Here is a 20,640-nt window from a genome sequence, read left to right on the forward strand (position 1 = left end):
CCCGTGTTGCTCTCTGGATCGCCTCGGAGCCTCCAAACAGGATTCCTTTGTGGGAAGTAATCTACTTTAACCATATGTTAATACACACACACTCTCCCCACCCCTCCCCCACCAAAGTGGTTTCTTCATTTTGAATTTGCTCCGTGGAGATTTCCAGTCACCCCCGCCCATGGGGGCTCTGTCCTGTTCTATAGGCAAATCTCTGTTGGAATCATACCCTGGTTTGTGATCTACTGATTTCTAGGGGAGGGAGTGGGCAACACAGACTGAGGCAAGGCAGCGGGGAGCTTCGATGCTTCTAAAAAGTCACACAGGCTCAGTCAGACAAGCGAAGAGAGTGTCATGTCCAGGAAGGCCATCCCCTGCATGACCACAGCCCGTTCCCAGGGGTAGGTCAGGCCCGCTGCTGATGGCTAATGAGCACGCCAGGTGGGAGAGAGTGCTGCTTCCATTTATCCTGGGGCCTTATTACCACCGTGGAGACAGATACCCGGGTTTGAATGTGACACATTTATTTGGCAGGCTGGACTCCTACACGTCTTGTGGTTCTTTAGTTGCTAAGCCATGTCCAACTCTTTCGTGATTCCATGGCCTGTAGCCCTCCAGACACTTGTTTTTAGGGCTACGTTAAAAAAAAAATGTGGTGCTGGAGAAGACTCTTGAGAGTCCCTTGGACTGCAAAGAGATCAAACCAATCAATCTTAAAGGAAATCAACCCTGAATATTCATTGGAAAGACTGATGCTGAAGCTGAAATTCCAATACTTTGGCCACCTGATGCGAAGAACTGACTCATTGGAAAAGACCCTGATGCTGGGAAAGATTGAAGACAGGAGGAGAAGGGGATGACAGAGGGTGAGATGGTTGGATGGCATCACTGACTCTGGACGTGAATTTGAGCAAACTCCGGGAGACAGTGAAGGACGGGGAGCCTGGCGTGCTGCAGTCTGTTGGGTTGCAAAGACACAGATGGATGCAACTTATCAACAACAACAAAAAACCCCTGAGTTTCAAGTGTAAAATCTTATTTATACCTAGTGAACAACGCGGTCTGAACAAAGTAGCTCCAAAAGAAAAGGGAAAGCAGTGCCTTCCGCTCGGTGTCGGGGGGTCTTTACTTGAAATTGCTGGTCATACGCGTGAGCTATGGTTTCATATTTGAGACATGCCTGGTTTTAAATGAATCCGGTAGCAGAGTTCACGGAAAGGTAGACACGAGAGTCCACGCTGATCTCAGCCCACACGTGTGCCGTGAGTTTTCTTAATTTCCCCGAGATGATGGCAGTGAGCCTGGGAGGTGAGATTCTTCTTCCTCCAGAAGAGCCTGAGTGTGTGTGTTCTGTCTGTCTGGAGTTTCACCAGCTAGTGACTCTTGCTCCCACTGGGGCCTGAGGAGCCAGGAGCTGAGCTGAGCGTGGCCGTGCCTGGATGAAGTCAGTTTCTCTGGAGTCTTTACTGTGAAAAATGCCCTCTGTAAATCCAGACGGGACTCTTGTACACTGAATGCACTCTGTTCTTTAAGAATCACCGTTGGGATGTCCCTGGAGCTCCAGTAGCTAAAGCTCTGCCTTCCGGTGCACGGCGTGTGGGTTGGATCCATGTCTGGGAGCCAAGAGCCCACATGCCTCATGGCCAAAAAAACCAGAACGTAAACAACAGAAGCAAAATACTGTGACAGATTTAATGGTGGTGCTAGTGGTGAAGAAGCCACCTGCCAGTGCAGGAGACGTAAGAGATGTGGGTTCAATCCCTGAGTTGGGAAGATCCCCTGGAGGAGGGCATGGCAACCCACTCCAGTATTCTTGCTTGGAGGATCCCCGTGGACAGGGGAGCCTGGTGGGCTGGAGGCCATGGGGTTGCACAGCTGGACACCACTGAAGCGACTTAGCACGTATTAAAAAAAAACAACAGGAAATGTTGGTATTTGTTAACTATGGCACATCTGGGTGTGAGCTGGATTGCATTCCCCTCTAGAATTTATATGTTGAAGCCCTACCCCCTCAGAATACAGTTGCACTTCGAGACAGGGCCTTTAGAGAGGTTATTAAATTAGAATAAGGGCTCTCAGCTGGCCCCTAATTGAATAAGACTGGCGTCCGATCTTATAAGAAGAGAGATTAGGACACCGATAGGCACAGAGGGAACATGGCATGAAGATCCAGGGAGAAAACACTGCCTACAAGTCATAGAGGGGGAAATCTTGACTTTAGACTTTTGGCCTTTAGAGCTGCCAGAAAGCACACTTCTGTGGTTTAAATCCCCTGGTCTGTGATCCTTTGTGACCGCAGCCGGGGCAGGTGGGTGCAGCGCTGTTTCAAATGCCATCATGAACGCGTTAAACTGTCTTGGTTGTCAAGGTCATTAAAACCTTGGTAGCCACTTAGACATTCATGGACATTTTCCCTTACACTTTGACCTCCTTTGGAAAGCATTTCTGCTTGTTTGTGCACACCTTTTCCTGTGAGCAAAATAAATGTCTTCTGTTGCTAGGAGTATTGAGATTTTGCTTCAGAAGTAATGTTGCTGATACTGTAACCCTTGGAGGGAGTGAATTGGCAAACCCGAGAAAGGTCTGGATGTCTCCTGAGGGACACGCGCAGCTTTCTTGATGCCCAGGCCTGGGTCCTGATCTGATTGTACCTGGAGTGTGTCTGATGCTAAGAACTGATGGCTTCATAAGTGAGCACTTCTGCTTTAGGAAAGGGAAGGCTGCATCATACAGACTTCCCCTGCAGCCTTTCAGGGTCGGGGTCCAGGGCTGGGAAGAGGAGGGGGGAGAGGGCTGTGGGAGCACCCAGGGAGGGGGCAGGGGGCAGGTCAGGAGGGTGAGAGAGGGCTCCCCAGGAGCAGGGGGGCTCCACAGATGGACTGGGCAGTGGCCGGGTGATTTGGGGCCACTTAGTTTTCCAGGGAGACATGCCCTGGAGTTTGGCTGGAGGCGGAAGCAGTTTCTGAGCCTGGACAGTGGGGGGGTGGGGGGGTGGAGAGGCAGATGTGCTCAGCCTTTCTTAGAACTTAAGAAGGAGCGGGGTGGGTCTTGACGGAGGGATGGAGGGATCTGGGGATAATCCTGACTTCTGGACTGGTGCCTTGTCCCTGGAGATTCAGATGAATGGGAGCCTGTCTTACCCCAGACTGCCTGGAACTTTCAGTGCCCCCTCCCCGCTTGGAACTCGGGGAGAAGCTGTGTGTGTGTGTTGGCTCCTCTGCCTGCTTGCTCCCAAAGTCTGTTATCTCTTTACCCCGCCACCCCCCTCCCCAAGCAGAGCAAAGCGATGTTCTCTGACTTGCTTTCCCAAAAGCCCTCTCATCCTGCCTCCTCTCCACCGTAACTTCCACTCCAGCCTCCCTTTGCAAGTGGGGAGACCCCAGAGTGGGGTCAGCCACACCCCCCGCCTTGGGTGCACTGGGTGCTTTGGGAAGGGATGGGGGCAGGGCACGCCAGGAGCGAGGTCCAGGGCACCTCTTCGCGCCCTCTGTGACTTACTTTCCAAATCTGTGAAATTAGGGATGATAGCTGTACCCAGGGCACAGGGGTTTGGGGGGTTAAATTGGGATGACCTGTGCTGACATCTGTGACGGGCCCCCCAGCTGAGCCTGGCCTTGGCCGGCCTTCCTCCAGCCTTGGCCTTGGTCCTCTTGGGAAGAGGAGCCCAGGGCTGGTCTGGCTGAGCCTGGAGGCCCTGGGCTGCAGGAGGAAGGTGGTGGGGAGCCAGCTCCTTGGGGGTCTGGGTGGAAATGGTAGAAGGTCTGGCTGGGGGTGGGCCAGCCCACCCTGCCAGCTGTGCTGGGGTTTAAAGCCTGGGGTTAAACCTCTAGTAGCGGGGAGGCGGCCCGCCCCCCACCCCACCCCCCCCACAAGGAGGCTTTGGTCCTGGGAATTTTCAATCAATGTGATTTACCTTTTTATATCTTGTCTGTAAACGAGCTGGTAAATTGAAAGTGGGTTGCATGCGTGGCTTACAAAGATTGGCCATGCCGCTGCTCTCCAGTCTTTATCACAGAGTGAGACCCCCTCTGGCCTGGCTGCAGGAGGTGGGCTAGTGCCGCCCGCCCCACGCAGGCCTGGGGAGGGCAGTGTGAGCAGACTGCAGGCCCAGGTTCATCCCTTGGCTTCACTGCAGCCTGTGAATGCTGGGGTGTGTGTGTGGGGGGGTGGCGGGGGCCGGAATGTGCTGGTGGCTTTCCTGGATCTCCACCTCATGTGCTAAATCTCCTCAGGCACAAACTTTTGTAATTCCAGAGAGCAGTCTTCCTGAGAAGAAGGCCTTTGGCGTGAACATTTTGCTGCCTTGTGTCACTCTTTTTTTTGTGGCCAGAAATGTCCAGTGGCAGCTGTTGTTTCCTGGACACTTTGGGTGCAGGGAGGTGGTGTTTGCAGAGTGGCCATCTCCGTGGGCTCACTATAGCCTCCCAGGCCTTCCCTGAATGTGCCATTTGAAATGTGATGAAAACCACTCTTCTGAAAAATGCCAGGTACTCAGAGCCACTGGATCCTTGCATTGACTCTAGGGGAGGTCTCATCAGTAGCATCTCTGTAAAGAGTTCTGAATTATTTCAGGTGTTGTATTTCTTCCTGGGTGTTCTAAGCATTTGGCCCAGCAGCCTGCATTTCCTTCTGTTCCCCAGTGGCTCAGCTGTAACGCATCTGCCTGCAAGGCAGGAGACGTTCAGGAGGCTGTGGTTCCCTCCCAGAGTCGGGAAGATCCCTTCGAGGAGAAAATGGCAACCCACTCCAGTATTCTTGCCTGGAGAATCCCAGGGACAGAGGAGCCTGGAGGGCTACAGTCCAGGGGGTTGCAAAGAGTCAGACTCGACTGAGCACAGAGCACGCATGCACACACGCATGCACGCAGGAAGGGCCCAGGGCTGGGGAGGTGGCCTCTGCTTGCAGCGTCCCAGTGAACCTGCCGACCACCCCCATCCCCGGGGGGCTGGGAACTCCTGGGTGAATCTCCACCCACCCTGTTTTGCATAGTGGGCGTGACCAAGACTCAGGCCCTTGGAGTGGGTGGGGAAGGAGCATCACCTTCCCAGAAACCCCCAAGGAAAGCTTTCTGCAGGTTGCAGACTTTCTCCCCTCTGACAGGCACAGTTCAGTTCAGTTCAGTCCAACTGTTTGCAACCCCATGGACTACAGCACGCTAAGCCTCCCTGTCCATCACCAACTCCTGGAGTTTACTCAAACTCATGTCCATTGAGTTGGTGATGCCAACCAATCATCTCCTTCTCTGTTGTCCTTTCGCCTTTTGCCTTCAGTGTTTCCCAGCATCGCATCGGGTGGCCAAAGGATTGGAGCTTCAGCATCAGTCCTTCTCTCCTCCCTAAAATGAAGCTTCTGTCGTGGGGAAACCCCCCCCCCCCCCGCCGCCCCCAGGCAGTCAGGCTCTGGGCAATCTCTCCTCTTCCCCCCATCGCATTTGCTTCTTTTCTACCAAGGGAAGGGCAGCTTTTCTCAGGGGGCAGCCACCCCAGATCCGCTGCAGCTGAGGCTTCTTGTGGCCAGGGGAAGAGATGACTCACCCTCTCCTCTGCGCCTTTCTCTCTAAACTGCTGGAGACTTCCTAGATACACTGGAAGGGGCGGGGGTGGCCTTGCCATGTGGTCCAGTAAACCCGAGCATCTGAGCGGGTGCGGGGCCTGGCGAGTCAGCTGACCTCTGCTGGTGCTTGTGACGTAATGGGGGCCCTGCTGCTCCCCCCGCCCCCAACTCAGCTGAAATCAGCCCCCTGGATCAATGACCTTAACTGCTGGGCAGCATTTCTTCAGCACAGCGCTGATCAAGGCTGGGGTTTAAGAAAGAAAGCTGCCGGCCCTGATCTTCTGGGGGGAGATGGCTGTGTCCATGGCACGTGGCAAGTGTCAGGTCAGAGCAAGTGACTGATGCCCTGAAGGGGTGTGCACAGGTGTGTGTGTGTGTGTGTGTGTGTGTGTTGGGGGGAAGGACACACACACTTGAGCCAGGGCTCCAGTGATGAGAGGAGCTGGCTGATCCTGCAGGGTGTGGTGGGGAGGCTCCATACGGCCCGGTCCGGACTGGCAAGCGGTTAGACGTGTTGGGATGAAGGCTTGGATGCCGCAGCCCACACGCGTGTGCTTCAAACCCCGGGGCCAGGACCTCACAGCCTTCATCACACCTGATCCTCACATCTGCCCTGGGATTGTCACCTTATGGCATCAGTGAGGCTGATGTGGAGATCCGAGGTCACTTTCCCAAAGTCACACAGAATTAGCACCCTTCAGGAGTCCAGCATCTCAGCTACTCTGTGCTGCAGGGGTCTGCAGAGGGGTGGGTGGGGGGCCGTCCGGGGCCTGGGGCACAGGTGCCGAAGGGCTGTTTGACTCTGCAAGTGATGGGAGTCTTGGGGGGTCTGGGCGGCATTGTGCCCTGAAAGTCTGTGAATGCAGCAGAAAGGGTGGTTGCCTAAGAGTTGGCTATGCCGGGGCGTGACGTGCCAGGCCTGCCTGCCCAGGGCACCCAGCGGAGGACGGTGAGGATGGGAGATACTTAGGGATGGAGTGGGCACCCCTCATTTGGGGGGGCCGTTGGGAGAGGCCAAGGGCAGACAGATGGAAGGGAGGCTCTTGTTTCTGTGTCTCATTAAGCTGGCGATGATTGAGCAGTTTCATGGGCTGGCTGGCCTGAGGCGAGGAGGCGATTGTGATGGACGTGCCAACCCTGAGCAGGCAAGAGAAGGGTGTGGTCAGGAGGCTGGAGAGCCCCTGCTCTGACCACTGCCCTGCACGCTTCCTGAGAGGCCTGGCGCCCTCAGCGGGGCGGTCAGCTCTGGTCGCTGGCATGGAGCGGCGGGTGGGGGCCCAGGGCCACAGTGGGGCCTGCAGGACGTGGTGCCCAGCCCCACCCGCTGTGCGATCGTCTGCACTCGGCCTGGGGCCCCTGCACTTGAGCTTGAACGAGAGCCTCTTGGAGATGCGGAGGGTTGGGTGAGGGCCACGTGCTCCTGGCCAGTGGACACGCCGTGAGGTGCGTCAGTCCAGGGGCTGGAGGTTGGGGTGAGCGTGGGCGGGGGTGGTCTCGGGGGGGCTGCCAGGGTCGTGGCTGGTGTAGACAGCGGGATGCCGCTCGTCTTTTGCTGGATTCAAGGGTCTGAAGAACTCGGGAGGAGAGGCTGTGTTGCAATAATGACTGGTGGCAGTTCTAGGAGAGGACGGCCAGCTTGGAGGCTGCGAGCAGAGAATGTTCGAGGCCAGGATGGTAGGTTGGCGTTAGCTCAGCGTGTGGCCTTGTGGGAGGAGGCCCAGGAGGCCAGTGAAGGACAGGACCCCTGCGGAGCGAGAGGCGGGGGTGACCTGGATGGACTGAGGACTGCGCCGGCCACCTCCCTGTGGTGGAGTGGAAGAGAGACCCCGGCATGGTGCCCAAAGCCCCGCTCTGCGTCCGCCTCGTCGCTGAGCCAGCTGCTCGTGTCTTCGGTGCTTATCGGACTTTGTTGTTTATAGAGGTTTTCGGGCCACCTTTGATCCACCTAGTGCCCAGAGCTGGCGGGTGGAACCTCCTTTTCCAAATTTAGAAAGTTTTGTGCTGGTCTGTCACCAGGCAGGTTCACAGTTCAGCAGCACTCCTAGGGTGCCAGAAACCACAGGAGGGGGAGACTCAGTCAAGATTTTGGGTCCTGTAGATCGCCTGCCCACGGCTGATTTATTCATCATTCCTGTCTTGGTCCATCTTTTTTCATGGAAGCTTCCAGGGCTGGTGGCTGTTGTTTTTAAAGGAGACACGCCTAGCACAACTTCATAACCAGGTAAAGAAGCTGGGAGCCTGCCAGAGTCATCTAGGCCAAGACCCTCAGCCCTGCGTTCCCCCGTGCCCCTCCGCACCCCTCAGCTTTCTGCTCCAGGAACCCCTCACTCCTGATCTTTGCAGGCTGGGTGCTGATGACCAGGGTGTAGCGAGCAGATGCAAAGATGTGGACGATTTATTCCATCTTATTGTGTCAGAACTGATCCTGGTGACCCACTTCTCTCCTGTCCCCAGAGCTCTTATGCAAATTGTTATCTACTGGGCGGGGGGGAGGGGGGTGGCTGCTGTCGCCAGCCGCTGTGGGGCATTTATCCTCCCAGCCTGGGGACCAGGGAGCTGGTGACATGTTGGCTAATGAAGGCAGGAGGCTGATCACGTGTCTCCCACTGTGGATTTGGGGTAGGGGGGTGGATTTGAGCTTCAAACAGGATCTTAAACATGCTGTTTTCAGCACTCAGAGAAAAACATATCAAACCTTTTCGTCCCCTGGGCACAGATGAAAGATTTCTAGATATCTCTGCAGCCAGATTCCACATGGGCTGCATTCGTGAGAATTCTTGTTCAAATAGGCTTTTTATCCATAAAGGTGAGCTTTGTCACCATGCTGATAATTCCCAGGGCATTATTTGTGTCCTCGACTTTTAGTTTCACGGGAGTTCTGGATTTTACAACTCTTTGGGGTCTGTGGGTCCAAAGAGCAGCTTGGAAAACACCCAGCTGTTGTCACACACATTCAGGTGGCTGGTCTTCGCCAGTTCCCGGCGTTGGTTCCCACTGCAGAGGCTGTCAGGAGGGTCCCTACAGACTCTGTCCGGGGTTTTGCTTGCTGTGTCTGTAGGACTGCCCCATTGGGCAGATGTTATTATGAGGGGGGTCCCTCCTGTGGGATCCTGCAGAGGAAAACGTTAGCAGGAGGCTCAGCCCCTCTTGCCCTCGCAGGCTGGGAGGATTAGGTAATCTGTAGGAGTTGCTTGGGTTTGCTCCACACACATTCCAGGGCTGCTTTGCAGCTGTTCAAGGGACAGGTGCACCGTTGTGTGTTGCCCTTGATTAAATCCTTCTGACTCCTTGGCTGAACCGCTGCAGAGAGCTGGAGGCTGGGTGGAAGAAAGGGGAGCATCCTTGCTTGCAGCCCCATGGTGGCCATGGGTGGGAGCTGCTGTGGTTGTCACTCCAGCGGGGGTTGGTATTTGTTTCTATAAAGTGACAGTTAATAGACTTGGCTTTCATTCTAGCTTAAGTCTCTTTTGCCTGACACTTAGCAAGACCATGAAGACGTTCTGACACATTCCTGTATTTGGGAGTGAGAACCTAACTCATACCTGACACGGGCATATTTCTGAAATCAAAAGCTGCTTGTCACTGGCCTGCTTAAGTGGACTTGAGGTTTCTGCTTCACTTTAGTCCTTTCCCAGGGGCTCCTGGCCCAGCTATGTGCAGGGCCCTCTGCTCCTTTGCTGTGGCCTCAGGCAGGTGGTTTCCCATGGAGTCAGCTGCTTTATCTGTGTAATGGGTCAAAGGTCCGTCTAGTCAAGGCTATGGTTTTTCCAGTAGTCACATATGGATGTGAGAGTTGGACTATAAAGAAAACTGAGCGCCGAAGAATTGATGCTTTTGAACTATGGTGTTGGAGAAGACTCTTGAGAGTCCCTTGGACTGCAAGGAGATCCAACCAGTCCATCCTAAGGGAGATCAGCCCTGGGTGTTCATTGGAAGGACTGATGTTGAAGGTGAAACTCCAATACTTTGGCCACCTGATGTGAAGAGCTGATTCATTGGAAAAGACCCTGATGCTGGGAAAGATTGAGGGCAGGAGGAGAAGGGGACGACAGAGGATGAGATGGTTGGATGGCATCACCGACTCAACAAACATGGGTTTGAGCAAGTTCCGGGAGGTGGTGATGGACAGGGAAGCCTGGTGCACTGCAGTCCATGGGGTCGCAAAGAGTCGGACACGACTGAGCAACTGAACTGACTGAAGATCTCTTCCAGCCCTCGCTAGCTGTAATTTGAACAGCGGCTCCTATTTGTGAAGAATGGAGTGATGGTCACCCTGAGCTAGTTCAGGAGGGGACCGTGTGGCCAGGCTTCTCCCGCCCTGGATCTGTGGCCCGTCCAGTCTACACAGTCTCTGCGGGGGCTCCTGGCGGCGCTGAGCTCCCACACGTGCTCAGGCACTCTGTCCACACCTAGGCCCTGCTGGAACGCACTCCTGGGTCCAAACCTTCAAGCATCTTGCTTAGGACATTTTCTGATTAAACACAACACCACCCTGCTTTGCATTTTAAATAATTAAGGTAGGTGAAACCTCATGTTTTTTCTTTCTAGCATTTTAATCACCTTCCTGATGCTTATTCATTTAAACAAATCGTAAGTGATGATGTGTCCATCACAGACGGCCTCCTCTGTAACTGCTGCTATTCTTCGTATTTGGGAGAGATCTGCTGGAAATAATTGCTTCTCTTTCTATAGGAGACTGTCTAGAGCTTTTCTTGATTACATGCAGAAGCAGGCGGGACTGGTTGGATGAGTAAAATGGTAAAATGAAACGTCGAGAGTACCGGGAATCCCTTGTCTCCTTTCCACCTGAGAGTGTCTGGCCTGTGCCTTTGGGCTTGTGGTTTCCCACCTGTGGCATTGTGCCCCCAGGAGACGTCTGCCAGTATCTGCCACCTGCGGGGGTGCGGGGTGTCTGTCTGTGTGTGTGTGTTGCTACTGGCGTCCAGTGGGTTAGAGGTCAGCGATGCTGCTCAACAAGCATTCTACGATGCACAGGACTGTCCCCACCAACAAGGACCCAGCCCGGGATGCCCAGAGCACCGTGGTGGACACACCCTTCTCTGGATGAAAGCCACATACCGCTCCCCTTTTGGAAACCTTCTCTTGGGTGTTTCAGGTAGAAATACTAGTGTCCTGCCTTTTTCTTACCCACCTCCTTCTTAACTCAGGTCACACTTTCCCCTGGTCCACTGATTCGTCGCAAACGCAAAATCCTCTGCGAGTCAAGTGTGGGCACCCTTGCGCAAGCGTGGTGCCAACTGCCAGCATCCTGTCAGTCAGCAGTCACCTGGAATCCGCAGGAGGGCCCCCGGGGAAACCTGACTGGCGGGACACTGCGGGGCTGGCTCCCCCACCCTCCTCTTTCCTGGCCCACCCGCAGGGGCACCCAGCTCTCTGGCTTCCATGTGGGCAGAACTGCCCGAGTTTCAGATCCGAGGATGCCTTCGGACAGGCGTGGACTGAGACGATGCTTTCTTCTGCGGTCAAGCCAGGCTCGAGGTGAGCGGTAGTGGTGACCTGGTTCCTCACTCGCAAGTCTGGAGCACGGCTGTCTTGCCCATTGCGGTTACGCCATGGGGGCTTCCTGTTAAAACTCGGGTGTGTGGAGCGCAGGTCTTCAATGTCTGTGTGTCCATATATGTCACGTGGTCCCATCACTAGGCTGGCAGCGGCTGCACTGTTGTTGGTCCTTGAGGGAAGATGCTGCCAAGGTCCTCGGAGGCCCCCCGTGGTCTTTATCCTGCTGGATCAGAACATCCTTGCCTCGTGGACTGAGCACCAGCTTCGTCCTTCTGTGATTCAAGGGTTTCCCACTTGAGTCCCACTTTGACCTGCAGTTTAGAAAACGAGGGGCAGGGGGTCCCTAACGAGGTCAGTCCCTGCAGGGTGATGGCCGGGGCTGAGCATCGAAGCAGGTCCGAGATTTAGAAAGCCTTCCTCCTGCTCTCCTCTATCTGACTTGAGTCTCTGGCCGAAAGAGATTGCTGAGGAATTGTTCCGGAAACCATGCGTGTCATTCTTTGCTTCCTGTATGTGTTGGTCAGTCAGCCTGCTGCGAGAAAAGAGCCTGTCACAGGCCCCGTGACAGCGGGGAGGGCTGTTTGTCAGCTCCTGGGGGGTGGGCGTGCAGAGGCCAGGACAAGGTCAGCGGGGGGTGGTGGGCGGTTTCTGTGGCCCCCAGATGGGGTTCTGCCAAGATGCTGTAAAGGTGATGACTGGCTGGCATGTTCTGTTATTTGGAAAGGCAGCTCGTGGAGCAGATGGCTCTGCGGACTACCAGGGGTTTCCTTTTAAACAAGGTTGATCAGCTCGAGGAAGGCTTGCAAGATCGCATTTTCACGCAGGATGTTTCATTTGTAGGCAGCTAGAGATGGCTCGGGACCAGAATGTCAGGGGAGGGTGGCCGAAGGACCTTTATCAGCTTGGGGCTGGGAGAGCAACTTCAGCTGCCAGGGGTGATGAATGGGGGGCTGGGGGCGTAGATAGGGCCGGCCACCTCTCTCGGATCTCCCCCTGCAGTCCTTCCCTCTCTGACACCAGCATCTCTGCAGTATCAGGGCTTTGCTTGTCTGTCTGCCTGCTGCTCGGTTTTGATCTGGCAGTAAGATCAACGCCACTCTCTCTGTCTTTTTTTAAAAGCCCAAATGGTGATACAGATATACTCCATGACTGGGAAAAATTCAAGAAGTAAGGGCCTAGAGGGGCTGCTTTAAAAAGCAACAGGAAGATGAAAGCGCCATGCCCACCTGAACACATATAGTATAATTATTTTTATTTTTCAAAGGCAGGTCTGGCTGTGAGAAAGAGGATTTAGATTCTGGAGTGGCAGGTTCTGGCTGAGCCTCGGAAGAGCCCACGTATCCAGGGCAGTAGGGAGAAGCCATTCTCCCAGGCTTTCCGGTGCAGGCCATTGGGCCTCACGTGGAATCGCTATAATTGGGGTGGGAAACGGGTGCTGCCAGTGAGGCTGAAAGCACCGAAAGACGCACCGGCTGGAGCAGAAACAGCTCACTCCTTCAGTGTCATTTAAGGTGGATCAAATGGAACCTTCTACTCTGCAGCCTGCGTCCTCCGACGGCAAAGTGCAAAACCCGGGCTGGATTTGAGACAATCACGGAGGGATTGGAAGGACCCTAACAGTCCAGTGTTGCTTGTTGTTTAGTCCCGAAGTCGAGTGTGTCTCTCTGCGACCCCCTGGACTGGAGCCCACCAGGCCCCTCTGTCATGGGGTTTCCCCAGCAAGAATACTGGAGTGGGTTGCCATCTCCTCTGCTGGGGAATCTCCCTGACCCAGGGATCAAATCCGTGTCTCCTGCCTTGGCAGGTGGATTCTTTACTGCTGAGCTAACAGGGAAGCCCAACTGCGTAGTATTCACGTTCTAAAGAAATGCTGGCCACCCCCTTCCAATTATGGGGCTCTTGTGAATGCCGCAGATATCAAGATATATTTTATATCTTAATTATGGGCCAGCTGATTTCATGTTAAAATTCATCTCAATGTTTTGAAGTTGTCATGGTGAGAACAGACCCCAGGCTAAGTGCAGGTGGTGGATCCTGGTCCTAACAGAGATCTAGTCTCTCTGCATTGCTGAGTTTTAGTCTCTCTGCTTACAGACCTGGTGGACCTTTAGGTCTCTACAGCTGTAAGATTGGAGGCTTTCGCTGTCTCTGGGTTCTCATCCGTTACAGGGTACCTGTACCGTCCTTTCAGCCTCCTGTCCGTGTGTGTTCCAGCACCCGGACTTGAGAACTGCAGCCTTTTTCACGGGTTTGTGCATTCTGGAGGTCAGAGACCTTGTCTCCTCACTGCGGAATGCCACAGTGGATACTCCATATATATATTTGATGAATAAATTCAACAAATGGAGCAATGAATAAATGAAGACTTGCGGAGATGTTGAGGTATCATTTGTGTTCGGTTAGTGTCAAATTCAGCAATAGTCGCCATTTTTCTGATGTCCACAAAGCAGAAAGCTAACAAAATAAATGGCCCTGAGGCATGGACGTGGGCATGAGCAGTGTGCGCCCCGGTTCTGCTCCCGGTGATGAGCTGTGTAGCCTTGGGAAAAGCACACACCCTCTCTGAGCCTCCACATTCCCCTGACCTGTGGGTTCTGGAAACCTCGTTCTGGTAGATGACTCCTGCCTGGCTCTAGCGGTAGAGGTTGGTGGTTTGTGGGTCTTATCAAAGCTGGCAAGACTGATCTGCCCGGGTTGCCCATCTTCGCAGTGAGGACATGTTAGAGGCGCCACTCCTGAATCCTCCAGTGCCAGGGGCAGGGGGATGGAGCTTGAGTCGATGATGGAGCTTGAGTCGATTATGTGTCTAGGTAGAACCTCTGAGGGTGGTCAAATGTGTTTTAAAGTACTTTTTAAAAAACGGTTCTTATTTTTTAGAGTAGCTTTTGGTTCATAGCAATATTTAACAAAAGGTACAGAGACTTCCCATTTATCCCACCCCTGTGCCTGGCAGGCTACAGTCCATGGAGTTGCCAAGAGTCTGACACAACTGAGCAACTAACACACACACACAGACACACAGACACAGACACAGACACACACACACACACCCTGACATCAGCATCCCACTCCCACCCCTGTGCCATGAGTCTGACATGACTGAGCAACTCACACACACACACACACACACACGAGTCTGACATGACTGAGCAACTAACACACACACACACACACACACAGCCACCCACCCTCCCTGACAGCATCCCACCACCAGAGTGGTAAGTTTGTACAGTTCATGGGGTCGCCAAGAGTCTGACATGGCTGAGTGACAGACACGCGCACACACACATATACTCCCACCACACACACACACGCACACGCCATCCCACACATCAGCATCGCACCACCAGAGTGCTAAGTTTGTTACAACTGATGAGCCAACACTGACACTTCATCATCCCCCAAAGTTCATAGTTTGCATTAGGGTTCACTCTTTTTCAAAAAATTTTTTAAATTTATTCTTCATTGGAGGGTAATTGCTTTACAGTATTGCATTGGCTTCTGCCGTCCAGCCACGTGGATCACCACAAGCACACGTGTGTCCCCTCCTGAGCCGCTCCCCACCCCCGTCTGTGTTGTCACGGAGCCCCCGAGTTGAGCTCCTGTGCCGTCCGGCAGCTCCTCCCGGGCCGTCTGTCTCACACGGGGGTGCACGTACACGAGGGCTGCCCTGAGCCGTCGCCCTCTCCTCTTCTTCCACAGGTCAGTTCTCTCTGTGTCTCTTCTTGCCCTGCACATAGGTTCATCAATGTCATTTTTCTAGAGTCCATGTACACACACTAATATACACAATTTTTCTCTTCCTGACTTACTCTGTGTAATAGTCTCTAGGTTCACATTTTATGGGTGTGGACAAATGTGTGATGACACGTATCTATCATGCAGGGTACACAGTATTTTCACTGCCCTTAAAGTCCTCTATGCCATAAAGTATCTCTTAAAAAATAAACTAACTTTTATCTCATCAAGTCCAAATATCTCATTTCACTGAGGTAAAATTCAGATTTCCTAGATTATAACCTCTCTCCTACAGAGATCTCAATTCATCTTTATATCATCTTCCATGCTATAAACACAGTAAGTGCCCCGTAAGTATTAAACAGATTAAAGAAGGGAAATCAGCATTTGCAAACAGCTGTCTAATCCCATGGTCACACCTGGTCTGGCCTCCAGCACTTTTCCTAGAAATCACCTCTCTGCAGTCTTGGCATTTTCAGGCCTAGAGAAGCCTGTAGAAAAGCATCCAGTTTGATGAGACATTTTCTTTCTGAAACTTTCAAACAAGCGAACTGGAGAGATCTGTGTTCAGGACATCATGAAGAACTAATATGTGGATCAAGTCCATTGAATACCGTGCAGTGTTGGATAATACAGAAAACCAGTATCTAGAGAGCCAAGAAGTAGCAGGTGGGGGAAAGATGGCAGAGACACCAACATTAGATATTATAGGCAAATACTTGGTGCTTACACAGAATGCCTGCACATACGTCTTAGCTAATTCAGTCCTCACAAGAATGCTCAGAGTTTAGGTACTGGTTTTTTTTTTTTGCTTGTTTGTTTGTTTGTTCCTTTTTCCAGCCCTGCTTAACAGGTGCAGGGCTGGAACGGGCCAGCTTTCCTTCTCCTCTTCCTCACTGGGTTCTCTTGCCTCTGACCTCAGACAGCAGATGCCTGCCTGTCAGGAGGTTTCCATCCACGTTGGGAAAATGCTCCAAAATATTAATTAGGAGTGAAACTGCGGGTCCTTTGGAGGGCTCAGGTGTGACTGGCACTCCCATCGCCTGCCTGATGTTGCCTTCCTGGGCCCTTACCAGGAATGCATTATTGCTCCTTTGTAAAGTTAGGACCCGTACCTAAGATACTTTGTTTTTTAAAACAAGCCTTCTGCGTTGTATCTTCTTTAAGTACCTTGATGAGGATAGGATCTTCGTAAAAACCCTCAGGAGGTGACAAAGACCTCATATTTTGCTTTCTTTTGCAAAACAAGCCCTCACCGCCCCCTCCCACACTCATCTGCGGTCCCCGACCCCAGGCTCCGGTCCGCGCGGCGATCCACCCCGGAGCTTGGGCCCGGCCGCGCATCCGCGCGCCCGCCGCCGCCGCCGCGCTCCCGGCACTCGGCGGCCGGGCTGGGCGCGCGGCCCACGGTCCCTGCTGGTCGGGCCCCCCCGCCCGCCCCGCCCCGGCGCGTATTTCCATTTTAAACCACCGCCCCTCGCCCGCGGCCCGCGCAGCTGCCCGCGCGTCCCGAACCCAGGGAGTGGCGAAGGCTGCGGACTCTGTGGACAAGGCCGAGGATGCGAGTGAGCCCCTCGCCGTAGACAATGAAGCCGCAGGCGCCGCCGCCCGCCCCGGGCCCCGCGCGCCGCGACCGCACCTGCCGGCAAGCCCGGCCCCGCGCCTGATCGCCCGCCCGGTCCCGCCAGCCCATGGCTTGGCGCCCCGGGCCGGGACCCCCGCACTCGGGCCGCGCGGCGCAGGGGCTGGCGGGCGCCAGGGGCACCGTTCCTGCAGCCTGAGCGCTGCCCCCCCTCGCGGCGAGCGGGGGGGCGTGGACCCTCTCCGGGCGCGCCCGCCCTCCCCGCCTCGCCTGGCGACGGGGCCCCGACCGGCGCGGCCCGGCGGCCCGCGGCGCGCTGGATGCGGCGGAGCCCTGGCGGGCGGCCGCGGCCCGGGGAGACATGTACCTGCTGGACGGCAGCGGCGAACCCGCGTCTCCGCCCGCGGACGCGATGCCGCGCGGGCCGCCCCCCAGGAAGACAGTCTACCGCATCTCCGTGACCATGGTCAGAAAGGAGCAGCTGGGTGCGCCGGGCCCCGGCGGCCCCGACCCACGTCCGACTCGGAGGCCCCGGCCCGCGCGCTCCCCGGACGCGCCCGGGCGGCTCGTGGAGGAGGCGGCGGGCGCTGAGGACCCGGAGGACCGCCGGCCGCCGCGCGCCTGGGACTTCCGCACCTTCCGCACCCGCAGCACCGGGCAGCTGGAACTCGGGCGGCTCCGGCCTTGCGCACGCGGCCCGGAGCCCGAGGACCAGACCGGCAGGCCCCGGGCCATGGAGGAGGAGGAGGACGAGTCGGGCTCGCCCGCGCAGGGCAGCCCGGACGTGGAGGGGACCCGGGCCGCGCCCCTGCGGCGGAGCCTCAGCTTCAGGCACTGGAGCCGACCCGAGGCGCCGCGGGGTCGGGCCCTGGGCCGCGGGAGGCGCCACAGCAGCTCCGGGAGCCTGGCCTGGGCGTCGGGCGGGGAGGAGGTGGCCGACCCCGGTGCCGCCCTGGAGCCCTCGGCCTCGGGGCAGCCCCCCTCGGAGAAGCGCAACACCCTGGACGTGGGTGAGGTGCTCAGCAAGAACGACGCGCTCTCGGACCTGGAGCGCTGGGAGCGCAGCAAAAGCAAGAACCGCACGCTGGACAACAGCGACCTGCAGCGGCTGGAGCGTGCGCGGGCTGCGGCGGCGGCCGCGGGCTCCGGCGCGGCGTCGGAGCACCGGCTGCTGCGCTTCTTCAGCGGCATCTTCGCGCGCAGGGACGGCGCGCCGGGCGGCGGGCCCTCCCCGCGGAGCGGCGCGTCGCGGTCGCGCGGCTACTTCAGCAGCCTGCGGCGGGCCCCGGTCGACGCACACTCGTCCAGCGCGGAGAGCATCGACGGGTCCCCGCGCAGAGGTGGGCAGCGCGGCCCGGGAGGGGAAGGGTGGGCGGGGACCGGCGGGGGTCTCCACAGCGGCCTGCCTGGTAGCACACGCCGGGGCTCGGTCGGAAGCGATCAGGGACCGACCCTCCCGGGTCACTGGCCGGCAGGTGGCCGTGCAGGGAGTGGACTCCGGTACTGCGGTCTTTTTGGTACACCCCCCCCCCCCAAGTCGTCCTGCGGGTCTGGAAGTTCTTGACTGCCCCTGCCGCCGGCCGCGTGTGCTGGTGCCCTTCAGGGTCTGTCTCTTGAGGCCACTGCGAGCCTGTCTGCGGAGACATCACCTTGAGCATTGGTGTCTTTCTCCACGAGCTCGGGCTGTACTGCGTGTGTGCCGCCTGTGATACCCCGGCTTGGCCCCTGAAGCCACCACACGGGTGATGCTGCCTGGCCGGGAGAGGCGGCTTCCTCCGGCGTCCCAAGCCTGGTCTCTGCAGATGCCCCCGTCTGCGAATGCTGCCGTGTGGCCTCGCTCACCGGGCAGCTGTCACCTATCGCCCTGCTGGTTAAGAGGGTTCACTCCAGTGGTCAGAGCTGGGTCTCTGCCCACGGTCTCCCTGCCAAGTGGTATCAGGTAGTGAGAGCCCCTCTGTGCCCCGGCTGTTTCCTGGGAATGAATGCTGGCATTCAGGCAGGAAAACCACAGCCCCACAACCTATTCTGAAATCGCAGTTCTCTGCTCTGCCAGAGGGCTTGCAGAGAATGTTCTGGAGGCAGATGTAATACTCTCTTGCAAGAATCAACTGACCTTCTGGTACTTGTTCGGGAGTCAGAATCCTCCAGAAACAGCAAAACTCTGCGTGCCTGGGCAGGACCCTAAAGGGAAGAGGCCGGGGGCAGGGGGATGGCTGGATTGTTGCACCCTTCTCTCGGGGAGGGCTGTGAGCGATGTCTGAGAATATAGTTGGGGTGTCTTTTCCACCACCGAGAAATCGTTAGTAATGTTCTTTCTGCTAATTACCAAACTCTGCTGCCAGTAGAGATGGAGGTGGGTGAAGCACTGTAGTGTGGATTTTTAATTAGAGGTTCTCAACTGCTAACTCACCACCCCTGGAGACACTGTTCCTCCTTAGTGGACTTCACAGGTTAGCTGACTGCCAAGCCCTATATTAAAACCAGCCGACACAAAGAAACCACTGCCCTCTCTGAAGTTCTTTTTAAGGTAAACTGAAGCCAGGTGATGTCATGTTCCCATCCGCTCTGGTTCATCCTCAGGTGACGGAAGATGTTTGGAACCAAGCAGTCGAATGTGCAGTGTGTTAAAATCTGAATTTTTTGATTCATGAAGGTATAGCAGTTCTCTGTAGTTAACTTGCTGCACACACCTTTTGTTTTAACCTGCCCTAGAATTTTTTAGAAGGCACCACATTTGACTCCCACCATTTTCCCATCCCTTCCCACATGCCCTTAAAATATTAAAAACAACACGAATTATTTCACTCATTGAAAGCTGAGACCCTTGGTTTGTAATAAGCTACCACTGCCGTCACTTGTGTTTGGTGGAAGTTCAGCTCTGCAGGGAGGCAGTTCTTACTCTGATAGCAGGCTTGCATCTTTGTTCTCACTGGCTTTGTAGAAAATAGTAATTAGCTGCCTGAGTTCCAGACAAGTACACCTCTGGTGGGGGGAAGGTGGTGGGGGGCGTGGAGCTGGCCCACACACTACTTAGGAGGCAGGTGCTTCGTCGTGGTGGCTAGCCAGGCAAGTTAAAAACTTTGGGGTTCGGGTGTCTCCTTTCTGGTCAAGTGGCTTGATGGTAGATTTGGAATAGTAAAGGTGTGAAGTGTATCGGGAATTTTTTTTCTCTCTAGGGCAGTATATAAAATAGTAGCAATAGTAATAATTAAAATCACACTTGGTTGCTTTGTCCCTGTGATCCTTCTTACTCAGGGTGGAATTACTTTCATCTGAGAGTAACCCTCTAGCATTGTGGGTTGTGTGGGAAAACCGGTGTTCGCGAACTAGATTAGAGGACAGGCAGTCAGAACTCTAGGGCCTTATTTCACAGTTGTAGATAATCACAGAACTACTTCCTTCGCCTGTCCTTTGGCGAACAGGCTTGAGGCGTAAGTGTTTTCAGGATTTTTGTAAGGCCTGTATCTAACTCCAGGGAAAAGGTGTAGCCCCACCGCTTTTTGCTCTTCTCATTTTATCATACTTGCTTCCTGTGATGTAGATTATGCACAATTTAGGTGCTGTTTAAATGAGGTTTTGAATTTGGGGTAGAACTCTCTCGGGTAGCTTTCTGAGGCCATGGAACAGGCCCAGTCTTCCTGTGAATGTCTGCAGCGGGAGGGTCCGCAGCGCCTTAAACCACGGAACCAGTTGGGTTTGCCAGACTTGGAAGATGAGGATTTCAGGAAGGTCAGGTGGTGTGAACACGGCCTGTGAGGTCGGGCAGCACCCTGTAATCAGACACTGACAAAGGGCAGCAAAGCTAGAGATGCTCACGCTCCGTGTGATAAATACGCTTTTCCACCGAGAGGCTGCTAAACACTTGTGAGTCAGGCTTCCATCTTCAGGTGTGTTTGGCTTTCAGAGTTACAGGTAGGCTGTTGCAGACCTGTAACGTGATGTGTTTGCAGAGGAGCAGTCACTAGCTTTAAATCTCAGCCACTTTGTGGCAAACTTTGACGTCCTTTCAAATGTAAAGGGCCTTAGAGGAGATTGGTCACTGGGGGCAAGTTTTCCTTTCGTTACACTCTTGCAGCTGTTAATTTTTTTTAATTGGGCCATGCCGTTTCTGAGCAGGGATCAGACCCCTGCTCCCTGCCTCAGGAGTGTAGAGTCTTAACTCCTGGACTGCCTAGGAAAGCCCTCAGCTGTTAAATTTTTGAATTGACTCTTGGAAAGGAACTTTAAAAGACTACCTGATTATTATATAAGTGGCCTCT

At 55.0% G+C, this 20,640-nt stretch overlaps 1 protein-coding gene across 7 annotated transcripts in view; it reads left to right on the forward strand.

Moving 5' to 3' along the window:
• Positions 1–20,640, forward strand: part of AGAP1 (ArfGAP with GTPase domain, ankyrin repeat and PH domain 1) — a 567,532-nt gene that overhangs the window by 141,890 nt on the left and 405,002 nt on the right. For 4 of the 7 annotated variants that reach the window (XM_065917014.1, XM_065917016.1, XM_065917015.1 and 1 more), the window contains exon 1: positions 16,614–17,721. The exons of the other annotated variants lie outside the window; for them this stretch is intronic. In XM_065917014.1, coding sequence (XP_065773086.1) covers positions 16,743–17,721 — 979 coding nt within the window. In that variant the 5' untranslated portion in view covers positions 16,614–16,742. Of the gene's footprint in view, positions 1–16,613; positions 17,722–20,640 lie in introns of those variants that run through there. 7 annotated transcript variants of the gene reach the window in all.

This window comes from Muntiacus reevesi, chromosome 1, assembly GCF_963930625.1.
Source record: "Muntiacus reevesi chromosome 1, mMunRee1.1, whole genome shotgun sequence".
NCBI lineage: Eukaryota > Metazoa > Chordata > Mammalia > Artiodactyla > Cervidae > Muntiacus > Muntiacus reevesi.